This window comes from Peromyscus maniculatus, chromosome 4 (assembly GCF_049852395.1).
Source record: "Peromyscus maniculatus bairdii isolate BWxNUB_F1_BW_parent chromosome 4, HU_Pman_BW_mat_3.1, whole genome shotgun sequence".
NCBI classification, from domain to species: Eukaryota; Metazoa; Chordata; class Mammalia; order Rodentia; family Cricetidae; genus Peromyscus; species Peromyscus maniculatus.
The window spans coordinates 87,464,942-87,485,457 of NC_134855.1; the positions used below are offsets into that span (position 1 = coordinate 87,464,942).

At 34.9% G+C, this 20,516-nt stretch overlaps 1 protein-coding gene across 1 annotated transcript in view; it reads right to left on the minus strand.

The window, feature by feature from the left end:
- Positions 1-882: 882 nt before the first annotated feature.
- The window catches only part of LOC143272953 (uncharacterized), a 28,895-nt gene continuing 9,261 nt past the window's right edge, over positions 883-20,516 (minus strand). Inside the window, exons 7-13 of the mRNA XM_076570269.1 lie at positions 13,843-13,942; positions 12,905-12,980; positions 10,089-10,159; positions 9,542-9,649; positions 6,463-6,516; positions 4,558-4,815; positions 883-1,096 (exon numbers count right to left, since the gene is read on the minus strand). Coding sequence (XP_076426384.1) covers positions 13,935-13,942 — 8 coding nt within the window. The 3' untranslated portion in view covers positions 883-1,096; positions 4,558-4,815; positions 6,463-6,516; ... (2 more) ...; positions 12,905-12,980; positions 13,843-13,934. The remainder of the gene's footprint in view (positions 1,097-4,557; positions 4,816-6,462; positions 6,517-9,541; positions 9,650-10,088; positions 10,160-12,904; positions 12,981-13,842; positions 13,943-20,516) is intronic.

Consider the following 20,516-nt stretch of genomic DNA (forward strand, 5'->3'; position numbering starts at 1 on the left):
AGGCTGAGGGGCCCCCAACTGGATCAGGCCCTCTGAATAGGCGAGACAGTTGATTGGCTTCATCTGTTTGGGAGGCATCTAGGCAGTGGTACCAGGTCCCGGGCTCGCTGCATGAGATAGCTGTTTGAAACCTGGGACTTATACAGGGACGCTTGGCTCAATCTGGGAGGAGGGGACTGGTTCTGCCTGGACTGAGTCTATCAGGTCGATCTCAGTCCTCAGGGGTGGCCTTGATCTGGTGGTGGTGGGAATGGGGGGGGGCGGCTGGGGGGAAGGGGAAGGGGGCAGGAAGGGGGAGAACAAGGGAATCTGTGGCTGTTATGTAGAACTGAATAGTATTGTAAAATAAAAGAAAAAAAAAAAGAAACTCGAAAGAACAGTTTGTCTCCTGGCTCCCTCTAGTGGTACAATCAAAGTTCACAGCAAAGAAAATTATCTACCAACTGTCAGAATATGTATGCCTGGTGAAGTAGTGGTGGTGGTACTTGTACCCTTTTTTTAAGCTATAATATTTTAAAGGTAGTTCAACATTCAATATTTATCTTTATGATAATGCTTACAAAGGTTTTATGTAAATATCACTGTCTTAATTAGAAAGTTTCAAAAATACACAGGTGAATATATACCTGATTTGACTAAGTATATGAAATTATCAAGTGTAATAAAAAGCAGAAAATATCAAATATCCTAATCTATAAGAGTGATCATTTAAAAATAAGTTTATGCAATAGTATTATTTCCCAAATTTATATCACATAACTAACATTCACTTTGTCTAAACAATTCTTATAGGAATTTCACAAATAGTTCTTTGCTAAAAATTAATTTTAGAGACAAATGAATAAACTTATTGGGCTTTCTACATATATGTGTTTTCCTTACTTGTTTAGGTAATATTGAAGTGATTTTCTAATGCTTAATTCTTCATGATGGAGGTACTTAGATCATTCCAGTTCCAATGCACTTAATGCTCCTCTGCTAACTTTTTATTTAGAGAGTGTAGATTTAAGGCTTCTAATTTTGGTTTCCATCACATTTATTGTTGAAGCTGTGTGACTCTCAAGAATTCTGAGTATGGTTTAGTTGTTGTTTGTGCCTGAAACATTAAAAGCAAAACAAAACAATGTCAAAAACAATTGTACTCAGCTAATGCAGGTGTTTGATGACTGTAGTTTTAAGTCAGTGAGTAAGAGAAAATACAAATATACAGTAATTAAGTGATACTAGAATCTCAAGTCTTCATCAGTATCAATTGTATTATGCCAGCACAAAATTTGACTTGCAAAATTGTTTACATCTGAGGCACTTGGACATCAAAACCAGATCTTTCCATTTGTTAGGTACATGCTCTAACACATGAGCCACATCTTCAGCCTTTAAATGTGATATGTTCTGTATCTTTAAAAGAAAGAGCCTCAAAAGATCCAAAGTTATTGCTAGAGGGAGCTCATGGACCACAAAGAGACTGACTGGAAATTATAAAGGTAATGAAGCTTAGAGGAAGCTACCTAACAGCTGAATATTAAATTTACTTGATACACAAGTTAAAAATCCATGTAACACAGAAGAGCCAACATTTACTGTGTGCAAATTCTGGTTTCTAGTTTTTACACTACCCATGTACAAATTGTTAAAAAAAAAATGGCAGTGTGAATGACTTCTAATGAGATCAAACCCAGATGCCACTGGGAATCCACACTCGTAAAAGGACCATGGATGTAAGAATTCAGAAAATTCTAAGGCAAGGTCACAAATTTTCTGGTGAACCTTAGAGTCCTGGTCTAAAACATTGTCATAGTTGGCCTAAATGGGAAGCCAAGATAATGAGTTCATCTCAAAAGGATTTCTGAAAGTTCCTTTTAGAATGGCATGAGTTCCAATAGAATTCCAAGGAGATTCAAAGCTCTTAGAAGAAATGTGGTAGCTGTTTGCTCACTTGAGTGAAGGGAGACCAATATAAATTTGCATAAACACATACATACATACAAAATAATATATGTATGTAACAATAGCAGTGAAGAAGATGCTATCAACTTAAAAGGAGATCAGATGGGTTTGAGGTAGGGTTGCTGGGAGGGGAGAGAGGAATGAAAAAGAGGCGTAAAGTGATGGACTTTTATTTCAATGAAGATTGTGTTAAAATAGAGAGAGAGAAAAAATAATATTATTGAAAGAGGTGACAAAATGTAGCTAGAAACCAAGATGAAAAAGTGATTCCGTTGCTCAGACACAGGCTGTTTCTTAGATAAAGGAAAAAGTGGAGGATCTAGGGCATAGCAAAGAGTCAAAAAGAATGATCTCAATATGGAGGGCTAATTTCTCAACGTGACCTCACAGCCTGCACTTAATAAATACTGTACACAGAGGAAAGAGAAGGGGTCCCAATTATGGGACACAGGAAAGAATAAATACCTTAGGAGCAGTATCTGAACAAAGAGTTGGAATGAATCCATCATGTCCCACAAAATAAATCAGCACAGGCCCTGAGGCTAACTGGGGAGAATGATGAAGCTAATAATAATGCAATACACCAGAAAATCAGGCAATAAAAGTTCAGTTATTAATAAACATCTTCAACAATAACTTTACACTTAAGTAAGCCAAACACATCAATAAATAAAATCTAGATTGGCTTATTGCATTAACAAAAGTGCATCCAATGATCTGAGGTCTCCATGAAATACTGGTAAAGGAACTCATGGACAAAGGGTGAAAATCAACCTACCAAGTGATTAGAAACAAAGAAAGTAGGCATAACTACTCTGATAGCTGATAGTAAACTTCAAACTAAAATTAGGCCATTGCATATCAACAGATAATAGATAACAGAAACATTTATTGACATTTTCCTTGGGTATAATCCTCACAGCAACAGCAAGGCTAATTTGTGGTTTCAATTATCAACACAGGAGCACTGAGAAGAAACAGACAGATTAACAACTAATAGTTTTGTTAATTAGGAAGTAGAATTCCATTCTAGCAAGCAGCTTCCTTTTGCAACTCTCCAGATGTAGTTTTAGAACAAAATTTGCTTCAGATGTGCTATCAAAATCCATGTCTCTGGAATATTTTACTGGCAAAATTGTGAGTACGGTATAGATTGAAACTCATTTTCTTAAATATTCACATACTACATTTTATATGGATTAGGTAATCTAATTCCTTACTGATGGTTATTTTAAGTGTAACACTATAATCTGATGATGCTTAAATAAATACCCTTGTTTCTTGAACATACATCTACATATGCATTCAAATTCTGTATATTATTCTTCAACTTTGTTTAATATGTATCACATATGTTTGCATCTTTTCTATTTTGCCTATGATAGACAATATTGTTTTTCAGAATGTCTGTGGTTGTGTTTAAAAGCAATATTTTCCTAATCTAAAAGAACTCATCCTCAAAATGAAATTGTTAGATAAAAACAGTGATACTTTGGAATTGTGTGAATCATTGCTACTATATTATACACACTGGTTCCCAAGTTTGTTTTGCCTCACATTTTTGACAACCTTGGTTATTATCTTTTAAACAAAATGCATCAATATTAATGGGACACAATGGTACATAATTTTGTTATTTATTTTTTTAGTTATTTGTTGTTGTTTGTTTGTTTGTTTGTTTGATGTCTTCCCATTCAGGATTATCCCTAGTAAAATCAAGTTAGGTATGGAAATTATCAAGAAGTAGAATTCATTCAACAGGCAGGAACAATACCTAGTTTTAAATCTTCCTAGTTTACCCATCATGTTCTTCTGCCTCCTCAACGTGGGGTTGCTGCTTTCTTGCTTCCACATGCTTTCCTTGTAGAATCAATGCTGTGGGATGTTCTGTATGTCCTGTGGGAGCCCATTCTCAGGTTCCTTGTGGCGTTACCCAGCAGGTCCGTATAGAGGATGATTAGGACCATGGGCCTGAGTGCAGGTGTTTGAGATGGTCTGCACTTGGCTGTGCTGGGGGATGGTCTGTATGTCAAGTTGTTCTAATTGGTCAATAAATAAAACCTGATCAGCCTTGGCTAGGCAGGAAAGATAGGCGGGACTAACAGAGAGGAGAAATAAAAGGACAGAAAGGCAGAAGGAGACGCTGCAGCGGCCGCCATGACCAGAGAGGCTGCAGCCGCCGCCATGACCAGAGAGGCTGCAGCCGCCGCCATGACCAGCAGCATGTGAAGACACCAGTAAGCCACCAGCCACATGGCAAGGTATAGATGTATGGAAATGGACTAATTTAAGATAAAAGCACAGTTAGCAAGATAAGGACAGTTAGCAGGAAGCCTGCCACGGCCATGCAGTTTGTAAGCAAAATAAGTCTCTGTGTTTACTTGGTTGGGTCTGAGCGGCTGTGGGACTGGCGGGTGACAAAGATTTGTCCTGATTGTGGGCAAGGCGAAAAAATCAAGCTACAAATCAATCCACTTTTTGTAGCAGCAGCAGCAGCAGCAGCAGCAGCAGCAGCAGCAGCAGCAGCAGCAGCGGGTGCAGCAAAGGAAGCATCAGGAGGATCCAGGGCTGCACCAGCAACAGCAGCAGTAGTAGTAAACGCAGGAGTACCTGGAGGAACAGCAATGGCAGTGTCTAGAGCAGCAGCAGCACCAACAACAACAGGAACAGCAGAACTGTCCAGTGCAGCACCAGGAGCAACAGCAGTAGAGGCAGCAGGGGCTGCAGCAGCGGGAGTAGTTGCAGCAACGATAGCAGCGACAACAGAAGCCTCGGAGGACCAGGAGCGGCAGACGATGCTGCACAACCGTAGGAGTGTGTTGCTTCTTCCGGTTCATTGCTTGCACGTTTCTTCCTGTTTGCTGCAACCTTTAATGAGAGTTGAACATTAAAGATAACTGTTTTCATAATAAAGATCTATTTTTCCCAATAGTCTTTATGAGTTGACTGTTGAAAATACTGAAGAACTTATTTCATAAAATCTTTATGTGCTTAGTTTGTTATAAGAGGTCATGGAAAGTTTAGGGGGAAATGTTTCATTTATTTCTAAGTAAAAACGATATGCCTTCTTTTATTTTTTAAAATTTTAAATGGGGCATTCCTCATTTTGAGCTTTTTCTTCCATGTATGCTTTGCTAACTCATACTTCTAACTCCTATACAACTGTTATAAAAGAAACGCTCTGTTAGTGATATGTAACATTAAAAGCCATCTTTAGAACTGTAACTTTTAGTTCTTCCAAAACAAAGGTGTTGGGGGGGGGGGGAGTGTCTCCTCTATCTGCACTAAGGTATTTTCTCATATAGTCTTTTATGTTCCCTCCTTTTTCACTGGGATTTGGGGTAACCAAAATCTGAAGGAGCCCACAAAAATGAAGCCAGGTTTGCTCAAAGCAAGGGAGAGAGTGGAACTTCAGAGTTCTAAGTATAATAATTTGAAATAACTGGAAAATGTAAGATAATTTCCAAATTTCACATTGATCCACCATAAAATTTGACAAATGCGAGAAATTTTTATCACCATGATAGAGTCAAAATCCAATTATAAAATTCAGCAAAGTATCTACTTTAATTAAACAGTATAGCTGACAAAGTGGTTTGATGTCTTTGAGGAAGATGGGAGCCTTAACATAGTTTTACTTTTAAGACTGCCTCTGGAACCCACAGCCAAACATTAGGCAGAGCTCAGGGAATCCTGCAGAAGAGGGGGAGAAAGGACTGTAGCAGCCAGAAGGGTCAAGGACACCATAGGACCCACAGTATCAAGTCACCTGAGCTCATAGGGGCTCACAGAGACTGACTCAACCACCAGGGAGCCCGCACAGGACTCATGTAGGCACTGTTTATGCTACAATTATATAGTTTGATGATCTTTTGGAACCCCTAATAGCAGGGGCTGTCTCTGACTCTGGTACTGGCTTTTAGGACTCCTTTCCTCACACCGGATCACCTTGCCTAGCCTTAACACATGGGGAGGTGCTTTGTCTTGCTGCGACTTGATATGCCACGTTTTGTTGATATCAATGGGAGACCTGCCCTATCCTGAACAGAAATGGAGGAGGAGTGCATTGGGGGTAGGAACAGAGGGAGAGTTGGGGAGAGGGGCTGGGAGGAGGGAAGGGAAACCACAGCCAGGATGTAAAGTTAATTAATTCAAAGAAAGAATGCCTCTGTATATTTTTTACTGTCTTTGATTCAATATACCTCACAACTCAGTCTTCTACTTATTAACATATGCGGATACAAAGCAAAGAAGGTGAATTAATTCTATTTGATAACAATAACCTGTTACCTACCTTAAAGTTTATTGTTTCTAGCCTAACAGTAACTATAGCTCTTCTAGAAGGAACATTTATCATTTAAGGATATTTAAAATAAAGTATGAAATTATTACCTTTCTATCCCATGGAGAAGTTTAAAAAACATTAGTGCTATTTGCTCTATGCTACAGTATTTAAAACAAAAACAAAAACAAAAACATTGTAACGTTAGTCTTTTAAATGTAATATTTACATACCAATGGCTGGTTATTTTGCTTCCATCACACATAATTTGATCATCTTGAATGCCACTGTTCGTAATAAATAAATGTATTTAGTTATACCACAAACATTAAAGAAAACAACACAGATTTAATATTAGCCAAAATTTTTTAAATCTGCAATAATAAGTACTATTTTTTCTAAGATCTGCAATAAAAATATTATTTTTTTTATTTGCCCATTTGAGAATTTCAATTCAGCTTATTTATCTTTAGCTGAAAACTTTACTTTAGGAGATAATTCCCATTATCTAAAACTTCAATATAACCCTTTACAGATGCCAAATATTTCTTAGCTTTAAGGCAACAGAATTGGGAGATTTAGTCAAAATTGTATCCACCATATCTATCTATCTATCTATGGCCAATATTTTTTAAAAATTTAAAACTAAAGTTAAATGTAAAAAAACAACACACACGCACACACACACACACACACACACATATGAATTCACCATGTATACCATTCATTACTTCAAAACAGAAAATTTAAACAGCCTGCTAAACACTACAGTCATTTTCCTGATATAACTTTTCATTCATTTGGTCACTGTGGTGCTAACTTTCCTTGCTCCTTTTAAGGTTCAGTTGACTTTGAGAAGTTTTCCTTCACTCTTTTTCCCCCTGAATGCTAGGCCTCTCTTTTGAATTAAATTAATGCTTTACATGATTTTTTTCTACTTTGGCTTTACCAGCAAAACTTTATTTGCTTTTCAAAATTATTCCTTTTACTCCTGGTTAGGTACGTTAAACTTTTGCAATCATCTTAGTTTAAATAGTCACTATTTATTTTTCTCAGTAAATACTGAGGTCCTCGAAAATGCAAGGTGCTTAAGATTATTAAAAGCTATTGGTGAAAGTTTTCAGGCATGATATTCCAAGAGGGAAAGATAGAGCTGAGATTTGTAGAGTGACTTAGGCAGATGGAATAGTGTGAAACATGAGCAGCAACAGAAAAAGAATATTAAGTGAGTTATAACTTGAAAACCCAAGAAAGGACTATTAATCCATGCAAGAGGGAAACAGGAAAGGTGAGAAAAAAGTTGTAATTAAATCACTTTAGTGAATGAATAATTTATTACATGTGACTTTCAGGTTCTAATCCAGAAGACAGTTTATAATGATGAGTTACATACACTGTCAATATGAAAACTGATATATATTTTTATATAATGTATATATTATGTAATGTGATTTGTTGTCACAGACTTCATTCCATGATCTCTTAAAAACACTGAATAAATTGGGTCAAAAATCAAACCAAATGCTGGATGTAGCTAGTTATTAGACTAGTGTTCATTGTACTAGAAAATAATCTGTGAAACACAAATTGCTAAATGATCTTATTAATAGAAAACCTGGAGCCAGATATTCAGGTGAATGCTGAAAGATCAGAGAGACAGAACAAGCCACAGCCAGCCTCACCTCACCAACTCCTCAACTGATCCTGTTTCCTCAGACTGAAAGCCTCTGAGTCCTCACCTGAATAGATCTCAGCTGAGCTGCTCCAAAGCCTCTAGTTTCTGATCCACACACCTTATACACCTTTCTGCTTCCTGCCATCACTTCCTGAGATTAAAGTTGTGTGTCCTTCAACAAGCAAAGATATGAGATTTCAAGTGCTGGGATTAAAGGCATGTGCCACCATGCCTGGCTCTGTTCCTAGTGTGGCCTTGAACTCACAGAGATCCAGATGGATCTCTGTCTCCCAAGTGATAGGATTAAAGGCGTGTGTGGTACCACTGTCTACCCTCTGTGTCTAATCTAGTGGCTGAATCTGTCCTCTAATTCCTAGATAAGTTTATTAGGGTATACTATGAGGTACACAATATATTGGTGTGAACAATATATCACCACAAATCTGCATACTACTGAAGGAGAAAGGAAAACACCACCCCTTAGGCTACAATGGTGACATGCATGGAAGATGTGCTAGTCCAAAAGTGGCACCAAGCTTGTGGGAGTAACACCCAATATCTGATTGGATTTAAGATCCACTCTGTGGTCTGGAACTTATCCCTGATACCTCTCTGGTCATCAAAAACCTGAAGTTAGATAGGCTGGAGACAGAACCTAAGGGAAAACCAAATATAAAAGGGATGTAGACAAAGTGACTCCTAGCAGTATTCTGCTACACTCATAGATCTGTTCTTATTCAGCCATCATCAGAAAAACTTCCTCCTGCAGTAGATGGGAACAAATATAGAGACCATAGCTAGATATTATGCAGAGAATGAGAGACCTCTGAACACCCATGGAGGTCTCCATGAACTCCCTCCCCTCAAAATTCAGGGAACCCTGTGGAATAGGAGGTAGAAAGAATGTAGGAGCCAGAGAGGATGGAGGACACCAAGGAAACAAGTCCTTCTAAAAACAGAAGGACTGATACACATGTGAACTCACAGAGACTCTGGCAGCTTGCATAGGGCCTGAACAGGTCTGCACTAGATGGAGTACCAGCACTGAGAGAAATGGACGTAAGCCACCATTTCTAACCCAGAGGCTATCTCCAATTGACAACCACTCGCAAGTGAAAATAGTTTTCTCCAGTGGATTCTCATTGGACAGACAAACCTTTTTTTAAAGCAAGGACCTCTTCCCAGCAGTAGATGGCCAACACATTTTGCTGTTGTTGTCTCTGAACGATTTGTCTGACATTTCTTTTTACTTTTAACTTACTTATTTTTAATCTACAAGTCTCGTTTGTGTATCATGGCTTCCAATGTTGTTTTTAGGGAATTCTAGTGTGTGCCATGCGTGAGGCTCTGTCTTCATCTGTTCCTGTGCTGTAGCTATCATTTTAATAATTTCCCATTTTCTATCCAAATTCTTACTTCTTGAAATTATCCAGATAAAAATAATTTACCATATAATTCTTATGCAGCATTCATCTTGACAATAACAGCCTAAAATGTTACTGAAATTTCATAAGCTGTATAATACCTTATCACTGAATAAATCTGAACCCACACTACACATTTGATATGCAATTTTTGGGCTAGTAAAATATATTGTGTTCCCTGATTTAAAAAAAAAAATGTGTTCAATGACTTACTGATGACATAGGAGTCTTAGCTTCTCCTGAATTAAGATCTGTGAATCTTGGAATTAGTCTCATTGATGAATGAGGACTATGCCCTGGTTGCAGATCCATGATGTTATTCTGACAAAGTAAATATCAATAGTGAATTCCATGAATTTTTTTCAAGGAGTTTATCATAGAAGATTTCCTATTTTGAAGAAATATTATTGAAACCAAAAGAAACATGTTTTCCAAACTTAGAAAAACACAGGCATACAAAATGTTACAAGACACAAATTTTAAAAAGTTATAGAATAACTTGATGATAAGTACTTCATTGTTCATATATTCATGTCCTTCTCATTAAAAATTTTCAAAGAAAGGAAGTGTACAGGATAAAAACTTAAAGACGAATCTAAGAAAGTTCTAAGTTTCTAAAAATTAAATATTTTTAAAATTAATTTTAATTATGACAAATCAATATAAAGGCATATACATAAGAAAACTTCATTGAGCCTATGATAAATTATTTCACAAAAGAAAATATCTAAGTAGCAACTCAAATTTAACATTGACTTACAGATAGTTGAGTATTTTTATTGTTCTCAAGATTGTTTTGACTTTTCACTGATTTCTTTTGTAATTCAGCCTCTGTTGATTGTTTATGAATTTGAAAAAAAAAGACAGAAAACAAAATGAAGAATAGCATTGGAAAGAAGTCTGTATATCCAAAAATAAAGATTAAAATTTATTTTTATGGAAAAGAATGTTTGTCTTTCTAACTTTAGTGCTCAATTGAGCTTAACCTTTAACTGCACATATACAGAAAATATAGTTAGCAAGTACATCAGTGACTTGGATCACAAAAGGTTCCATATTCAAAATATGAAGATATGTCAGATGTTCATTCCACATTACCTCCCATTTAGAGTATTGCTTACAAAAACTTAAAAGACATAAATTCAATTATGTGCTAATATCCCTAAATAAGACAGAATTCCATATAGAACTAAACTGGTAAATTAATGTAGGATTTCTCTGGGGGAAAAGTTACTGGAGTTTGGAAATATAGTCAATTATCATATTACTTGTGCTGTAGCCAAGCTGTGTCATAAGTATACATAATATTCATGTAAAAATAAGACCAAGTATTTGACTAAATGATTCCAAGGTTATGATCCCACTAAACATAGTTAATTAAATTCAAGAATAAAGTTTAAAATTCTTAGAAGTGAATGAATATTAATACACATCATAAAAAAATCTATAAGGCACAATGGCTATACTAAGAGGACATGCAGATATTCAAGGGATTTGAATTTAATAAATTAATGATGTATCCAGAAGCCTAGGGAAAATGATATCAAGCAACACTCAAAAAGGAAAATGAAAAGACATAATCAAAATAAGGTTTGAAATTTACCAACAGAAATTATAAAATACAAAAGAATTAGTTGGTTCTTTTGAAAAGAAAAAACAGATTGACAAACTTTTAGCCAAGTTAAACAAAGTAAAGAGAGAAGATTCAAATTTAATAAAAATAGAAACAAAAGGGCAAACATTACATCAGACATCTGGAAAATTCAGATAATCACAACATACTTTAAAATCTACCAAACTGAAAAAACCTAAAATAAACAGATGAATATATGTGGCCTACAAAACTAAATAAAGATGAAATTAACAGTTTAAATAGACTAATAATATGAAATGAGATAAACATTAATTTAAAATCTCTCAGTAAGAAGTCCAGAACCATATGGTCTCAGCAAATAATTCTATCAGAACTTCAATGAAAATAATACCCAATACTCCTCAAATCACTCCACAAAATAGAAAATGAAAAAATCTTTTCAAATTCTTTTTATGAAGTCCCTATTATACCCAGATATCAAAACTAGTAGGAGAGACACACCTGCCCCCCCAAATATAGGCCAATATCAAAATATCTTTATTTACAGATGATACAATTCTATACATAAAACCCAAAAGACTCCACTAGAAATCTCCTACAACATATAAATAAATTCATTACATTATCAAAATACAAAATTAACATAAAAAATCAGTAGCCTTTCTACACAATGACAAGCATACCAAGAAAGAAGTAAGCAAAACAATTCCATTCACAGCTACCTCAAAGAAAATAAAATGTCTTATAATATACTGAAGTGAAAAACTGGCACAATAAAAACTCCAAGACAGTGAAAAAGGAAACTGAAGAGGATTTCAGAAGATGAAAATTCCTCCCATGCTCAAGATTTGATAAGATTCATATTATGAAAATGGCCATGCTACTAAGGGAGTATTTTATATATTTAATGCAATCCTTATCAGAATTCCTATGCAATTTTTCACAGTGGTTGAGAAAATTAATCATAATTTCTATACAAAAACACAAGACATCCTGGATAGCCATAACAATTCTGAACAATAAATGAATGTATAAAGGTATCAGCATTCTAGATTGCAAATTATGCTATAGACCTATAGCACTGAAAACAATGTGGTACTGGTTTAAAAACAAAGTCATTGGTCAATAAAATAGAATTGAGGAACAAGGTATGAGCCCATGTTTCTACATGCATATGTTTTTGACAAAGAGCTATTGAAAAGGAGACAGCATCTTCAACAAGGGGTGCTGGTCAAATTTCATAGCTCTATTTTGAAGAATGAAAAGAGATTCTTTTGTCTCACCCTGCATAAAACTCAACTCCAAATGGATCACAGACCCCAATATAAGATGTGATACCCTGAATCTGACAGAGGAGAAAGTATGGAATATACTTGAACTCGTTGACACAGGAGAGAGCTTTCTGAATAGGATTGTAATAGTTAAGGCTCTACCAGAACATTTAGTAAATGGAACCTCAGGAAACTAAAATGCTGATGACATTGTTTATTATCCCTTGCTTCTACCTGATGTTCTCATTTTGGCTTATATATCAGTATCATGAAAGGAGCAACATTATTTGTGATATTAAATTGTGAGTATATTTGGCTAACATTGGTATTTATTATAATCTGTTATGAATGAAAGAAGCTATGCTAAGACCCAGTCCTCCAATCTTTCATGTCTTTTTATAATTGATAAGGCAAAAATTATAACACCCTTTTCCTACCTCTCAGTCATGTTTCCATACCACTAGCTTATTCTTTGGAATTCCTCGGATAACAAACACTCCATCATGTAGTTACATTTGAGCTTTCATCATGATACTCTCAACTTAAAATTTAATGGAAACTCACAAGATTAATAGTGTATTACAACCTAATAAGTTATATTCCTTACTAACTAAACATTTTATATGCAACTTTTTGTTCTTGTAAAATATGTTACTCCCCCAATTTTAATAAAAAGTCTTTGAAATGACTTGCTGATGACATAATCTTTACCTTTTCGTCCTTCAATTAGAAGATGCCTGGGGATTGAAGTTAGTTGTGCTGGTAAGTGAAGATCTGTCATGGTATCCTAGTAAAACAGATATCAGCAGTGGGTTTGTTCCATGAAGATTTACAATCATGATGCAGTAAAATAAATTTATTTCTTACTATAAAAGCATATCATTTTATGCAGGGTGCCTAGTCCAGTCCCATGAAGGCTCCACAGCTGTGGGTCTAAAGTTCATGAGTTCCCTGGTGTGGGATGTTCTTTATGGCAAATATGTTAATAAATAAAACACTGATTGGGCAGTAGTCAGACAGGAAGTATAGGCAGGACTAACAGAGAGGAGAATTAAGGGAATAGGAAGGGAAGGAGGAGACTGCCTGCAGGACAAGGAAGATGTAAGGTACCAGTAAGCCACAAGCCATGTGGCAAAGTTTAGATTAATATAAATGGGCTGAATATAAGAGTAAGAGCTAGACAATGATAGACCTGAGCTAATGGCCAAGCAGTTTAAATAATATAAGCCTCTGTATGTTTATTTTATAAGTGGGTTAAGGGACTGCCAGGGCTTGGCGGGACCCAGAAAGAAAACTCTCCAGCTACAGTTCCCACTAGCTTTGTTTGGTTGATCTTTATGCCCCTTGCTGATAGAATCTCTCTTCTCTCTCTTCAATTCGACTCCTGGAGCTCAGCCTGGTGCTTAGCTGTAGATCTCTGTATCTGCTTCCATTAGTTAGATGCAGGGGGAGGGTCTTGGACCTGCCTCAACTGAATGTACCAGGCTCTGCTCACTCCCCATGGCAGGCCTTATCTTGTCAGAGGAGAGAATAGGGGATGGATTGGGGAGATAATGCTGGGGGGCAGTGGAGGGAAGAGAGAGGGATCTTTGGTTGCTATGTAAAATGAATAAAAAATTTCTTCATAATAAAAAAATTAAAAAGCATACCTGTTTAAAATTAAGAAATCACATTACTTTCCTGGTGAAGTCTGTTTTCGAGTATGTTGCTAATAGTCTTGGTTCTCTAAATGCATGTTCCCTCATCCATCTAGGATTATAAAGACTTATATGATAAACAGATATTATTTCTCTTTACTTTACCCATTATGACACTGTTCTTTCAAAGTCTTTCTTCAGAAGGAAAGGTTTTTATCCTGAATATAAATCTGCACTTTTTCTGATTTTCACTGTAATAGAAAAGTTGAATAATTTTCAGTAGTTTTCAATAATGCTATAGCTTCAGAATTATTTGTTTTAATCACTTAAGATGTGTTTTCTGATTACTTATTTTTATCAAAGAAAAGCATAAACACGTCTGTAATACTCATTGCCTTACTTTCTGATAGTGCCTAGATATTCCATATATGGAAAATGAGTCAAGGGTAAGGAAATGAGCAGAACTTGGCTGTGACTTCTATGTCTGCTTTGATGGCAAGAACTTCTGAAAGACTATTCAATCTCAAAGGAATTGAATGGCTTTGTTGAGACTCAAGCTCAGATCACTCTATCCCCACAATAGGTCCTTCTAACAGTTTTCTGCAAATTACAAGTTCAGTGTCAGATGCCTACATAGTGTATTTTAACTAGAATCACATCTACTATACTCTAAACTGAGTTCATGCCAGTGATTATTATTTTGATTTGATCTACTGTTTTTTTTTTCAGTGAAATAAAAAGTCTGGATGCCTATCAGGAGCAGAACAACAGGACATCAGAGCCACATTTTTCATATGTTCACGTGCTTAGGAATATTCTGTTTCTGGGATTAAAGGCGTGCGCCATCACCTTCCCCCGTGCCCCCTCCCCCATTTCTAGAATATAAAGGGGGAAAATGAAGGGACATACAAGGGATAATAAGAAAAAAATATTAGGAACAAATATCTGAGAAATTTTTAGCTCTGAGTTAGTGTAGATAATAGCTGAGAAAATTCAATATTCCTAACTAGTTAAATGTTTTAAAATAAAAGTTTAATCTTAATGCTATTCATGATGATGCATTCTAGAAGAAGACATAATTTAGCCTGTGTACATTGTTTATAAAAATATATAATAAATGGAAATTCAAATTTAACAATACATACATATAACTGAGTACTCTCATTTCCTTTGAGATTTTTTATGTATATCTGCTTCTGCTGAAATCAATCAATATTTATATAGTTAAAATAAACTAGAAATAACATTTCTATACTAGAAGTCTTTGCAACAACAGATAAAATAAGTTATTATGAAATACATTTTTGGTTTTCTTATTTTGAGGCTCAGTTAAGCTTATACTTCCAATGGAGATTTACTGATGTAAAAAATACACACAATAACAAGAACTTCTATACACAACCCATATCATAAAGTGTTCCATGTTCAAACATGAACATATGCTAAATGTTCATCTACACAGTCAGGTATCAACAAAAAAGAAAAATACTTAGTATAACTGAAAATAAATTGAAAAGAGAATATTAAACAAAAATAGACAAAAGTATAAATTATGAATTACAGTAAAGATATAAGTCAAAATGTAGTAGTAAGGTAGGTAGAGAAATATTAAATGAGAAGCAAATCAATTTGGAAATATACAACAGATGAGAAAGAGTTAAGAGCAAACAGTCAAGTCATAGAAAATAGCAAAAAACAAAAGTAAAATATAAAAAATAAAACATGTAGAAATCATGGAGGAATTTCAAGGCTTCCAAACAACACAGAGAATAAAAACAATAATATTAGATATTCATGAAACTGTCATAATATTAGACACTACTTTTTGTGCCCAAAACAATCAATAAAAATGTATCTATACCTAAAACATTGATGATATGTCAAAATAATTTGTATAGTGACATTTTCATGAATACCTAAAGTATGGACAATGATATATGATAGAGGCTGATGGTCTGTGCAGCTGAGCAGACCCTCTAATGTGAGGATAACACTGACTGTGAGTGGCATGAATGAAAATGGAGAAAAATAATATTGAGGTAAATAAACATCTATAGCAATGATGTAATCTTTAATTCACAGAATGCTTTAAAAATATCTCCTGGAATTTGATTAGAAAACAATACAGAAAAAACATCAATTGATGAGTGTCAATATAAACGAGATCCCTTTGTGACAACACACTGTCATTATATTATCAAATAGGATATGACTGTACTGCATAGAATGAGTAAGTTGTATGTTTTCAAATTGACCTTTCTTTTCATTGCACCTATGTTGATGGAATTCATTTGCATTTTCAGGAACATGTGCTTCTTATGGGTAACCAGGTCACAGAGAAACTAAATAATGAGTAGTGTTTTTAGTTCAATGGTTAAGGATATGGATAGCATGTGAAATGCCCTCGAGACAATTTCCCACTCCTGATGCTAAATAAGTACACAAACTAAGTGCCAAAACCATAACTAACTATTAATTGGAAGGGAAAATATCAAATTAAAATGATAAAAATCAAATGAACCAAAAAGGAACGATGAACATGATGGAGGTAATAAATGTTTGTGAAAGTCACTGGATATTTTTGTTTGTTAATTTTTTTGTTTTTTCGAGACAGGGTTTCTCTGTGTAGCTTTGTGCCTTTCCTGGCTTTCGCTCTGTAGACCAGGCTGGCCTCAAACTCACAAAGATCTGCCTGCCTCTGCCTTCCGAGTGCTGGGATTAAAGGCGTGTGCTTGTCAAACAGATTTGCAGGTTAGGAAAAGACAAGAGGATGCAGTTCACCAAATTGTAGCATATAAATCCCAGCATATAAATACCAGATACTGTGAATGACCAGAGGCACTGTGATAGAATACAAACTAGAACTCAAATCACTTCTAGTAGACAACTCACAGAATGGATTATCAAGTGCAATTAAAGCACACATATAACTAAATACACAAGTTCTTCCTATACAGGATCCCTCAAGACCCTTGATAAAGGAATCGCTTGTCTCAGATACAGGCATAGACCACCAACAATATGTAGAATAGGTTTTGTGTTTTTTTTTTTTTTTTTTTTTTTTTTTTTTTTTTTTTTGAGACAGAGTTTCTCTATGTAGTTTTGGTGCCTGTCATGGATCTCACTCTGTAGACCAGGGTGGCCTTGAACTCAGAGAGATCCACTGAGCTCTGCCCCCCTGAGTGCTAGGATTAAAGGTCTGTGCACCACCACCCAGCTAGAATAAACAGATTTTAACTTCATAAAATGGGTGAGTGTGTTTTTGTTTGTTTATCAAACTAAAATCACGAAAAAGATAACTAAGCTTTCAAAGAGGAAATGCAGGTATAAAATTATAAATGCTTAATTATATCTAACATTTTAAATTCATGCCAATTTAATAACCACTGTGGGGACCCACAGAGGCTCCCTAGCTAGGTCTTACTCAAGATCAGAGTATCTGAGCTTGCTTTGCCCCTGTGAATATTTGAGATTTAAGATTCTAATAACCCCAATAGTTGCTGTACCGCGTTTGTAGACAGGGAGTGAGTGACAGAGGCTTTTAACATTTACCTCATTCCATCTCATTAATGGTCATCTATGCAACAGTGGTAATATAGGGTTTTTGAAATGAGTTCTCTCCTATGTCCTCAGCATTAACTCCAAGTTTATGTAAGTTGTAGTCTGTCTCTTTTTCTATTCCTCTGGATCATCACCTCTGTTTTTAAAACATTCTCTGAAGCAGTGTCTGTATGTTTTCAAATTGATATTCTCTTAATGAACTTAAATCTATGTGTATTTTTCTGTATTCTATCCTGTGTGGTAATATTTTGAGAAGTAGTTACAATGTATGACACTGTATCAAAACTATGTAGAGAAGATCATACATAATTATGCTCAAGTAATGTAAAAAGTAGCTCTGTATGGCCTGGTTCTTGTATCCTTTTTGTCTTCCTAAGAATTGAGGAGCACATCACAAAAAAGCAGAGTGATATTTACTTGTGCCTCTGAAACACGTAGCGGTACTAGCAGGTTCATTTATAGTTACCCCACATATTTAATACTCTGAGACTTCTTTTTCTAAATAAATGGGTATTACAGTATCCCCTATACATACCTACCTCATTTTCCTTCATGTAATTCTCATCCCTCTACCTTTCCTAATCATCATTTCCATGACTTCACTATTCCTTATGTCTTAGCACTCATAAAATGAATAAAACCCTGATATCCCCACTCTTCCTTTATTTATATTTCATTCATTTCTGCTTGGATTTTTATGATTTCTTGCCATCTACTGAACCTGGGTTTGATTTGAGATATACAAATAATTGTCACTTAATATAAATTTATAAATTCATAAATGTTTCATAACTGATTTTCTTTTGTGTAGAGGGACACTTGGCTCCTTCATTGTCAAAGAAGCTCTCGGTATAATGCAATGCTCTTACCTTGCTTCTCCATGTTTACTTGGTTTCTGGCTCTTCTATATTTTTCAAATTTACTATAGTAAATACCCTTGGGCTGGGACTGCTTAAGCATGTGCTGTTAAAAAAATATATATATATATCAAAGACTAGCTAGATAAAAATGTTCTAATCCATTTCCCAGAAAACCTCACAATCCTTTTTAATATTAATTACATAGAAAATTAAAGAAACAAGAAATCAAAACCAAGAGATTTGAAAAAAATGATCAAACACCTTTCATCATTAATATCTAACTTTAATCCTCAGTGAGTCTCTATCTATGTAAATAAGACAGTGAAGTATGCCGGGCGTGGTGGCGCACGCCTTTAATCCCAGCACTCGGGAGGCAGAGCCAGGCGGATCCCTGTGAGTTCGAGGCCAGCCTGGGCTACCAAGTGAGCTCCAGGAAAGGCGCAAAGCTACACAGAGAAACCCTGTCTCGAAAAAACCAAAAAAAAAAAAAAAAAAAAAAAAAAAAAAAAAAAAAGACAGTGAAGTACAGATGAGATATATTTGTAAATAAAAGACTAGCCCAAGTACATATTAAATGAAGAACAGACTTCAAAATTCATAAATGTTATTTTCATTCCACAGAAAACAAAAAAATTTACAAATGTTAATTTTAGAAAATACTTATAAATTAATTAGCTTTAATACAATATTAATTATTTAGAGAATATGCAATGACAGATATACTTATTGTCCAAAGTAGAAAAATGAAAAGAGGTTTCAAGATGTATGAAATTTTTCAATGCAAACTTTGTAGCAGCTGCTACAGATCAGAAGAATTGTAAAGAAACCTAGTAGTATAAACTGATAGATTTTTATAGATTTTTTAGGGATATGTTTAAATAAAGCTATTCTAACATTAAACAACACAGACAGGTAGGTTGTTATCAATTCAGAGAGAACTTTAAACACTCATAGCAGGGACTAATAAGGATGGAATTTTGCAGATATCTCTAATTAAATGTGTATACTACAACAGATTTTTGCTTGCGGATTTTACTTTACATATGAAGTGGGGAAACAATGACTGTATTGACATCTCTGTTTCTTCCAGCTTTCTGGCAACTCCTTGTTGCTAAGCCTCCAATGGAAAACATGTTATCACTGTACATTTTTTTCCCATTTGTCATCCTGATAGAATTCTATGCGTATCTCTATCTCTCTCCTTTAGTTGGCAGCTTCATGTTCACATTCTTGTCCATATTCACAAGGATTTATTTCAGTACAAATTTCCCACCTGACTACTACTCCACTACAAATATAAACTCTCTTCTTATGAAACATGTTACTTGTTTTTTTCTTACACTCTAGTATATGTCTTCATCTGCCATGTTCATTGTTTTCCAGAACAGCATCTACTTAATAATGAATATTATTATATCCAATAATATTATATAATAATATTAAAGTTTCTTCAGGAAGGCTTCAAGTTTCAGTTGCAATTCCAGTAGCATGGGTCTTTAAAAGTTTTCTACAAATTAGAAGCTCATATAGGAATGTACATTTACATATACATTCTATGTTATGCATAGTTCTGATATAGTCTTATGCCAATAAAGTCAGGAGTTATATGTTTATAATATTTGCTGATTTTATTTGTTTAAATAAAAACAAGCCAGCAATTTGATTTTTGGATAACAAATTTCACATTCTGAATGATATTCTCTCTACATACACACACACACACACACACACACACACACACACACATATATATATATATATATATATATATATATATATATATATATGATGGGGTTGTTTATACATCCTATTCTCTACCATGACAGAGACAATGAAGACAAATAGAGAGCCTAATTAAGAATTGAAACTTGAAGCTTTGCAATACTAACAGATACAGGAAAACATAAATCATGTGCCATTAGGAATGAAGACACTTTAGCTGGAATTTAACTCAGGAAAGAAACTGCTCATCTGTTTGTAATATCAATTTAATAATTTATTAAAGAAAGCTGCTGAGTGTGCACTGCATGCCTCTAACCTCAACTGAGAAGTTAAGACAGTTTGAATCAGGAGTTTAAAACCAACCTCAACTACACGGTAAGATAGAAGCCATGACAGGATAACTGAAATAATGTCTCAACATAGACAAAAAAATAAATATGTTCAGTGAGGTTACTATAACTACATATCAAAAAGACAACCTTTAATGGGAGATAACTTAAAATTAGAGCAACAAATGTGAGTGCTGTTGCCTAAATTAAAATA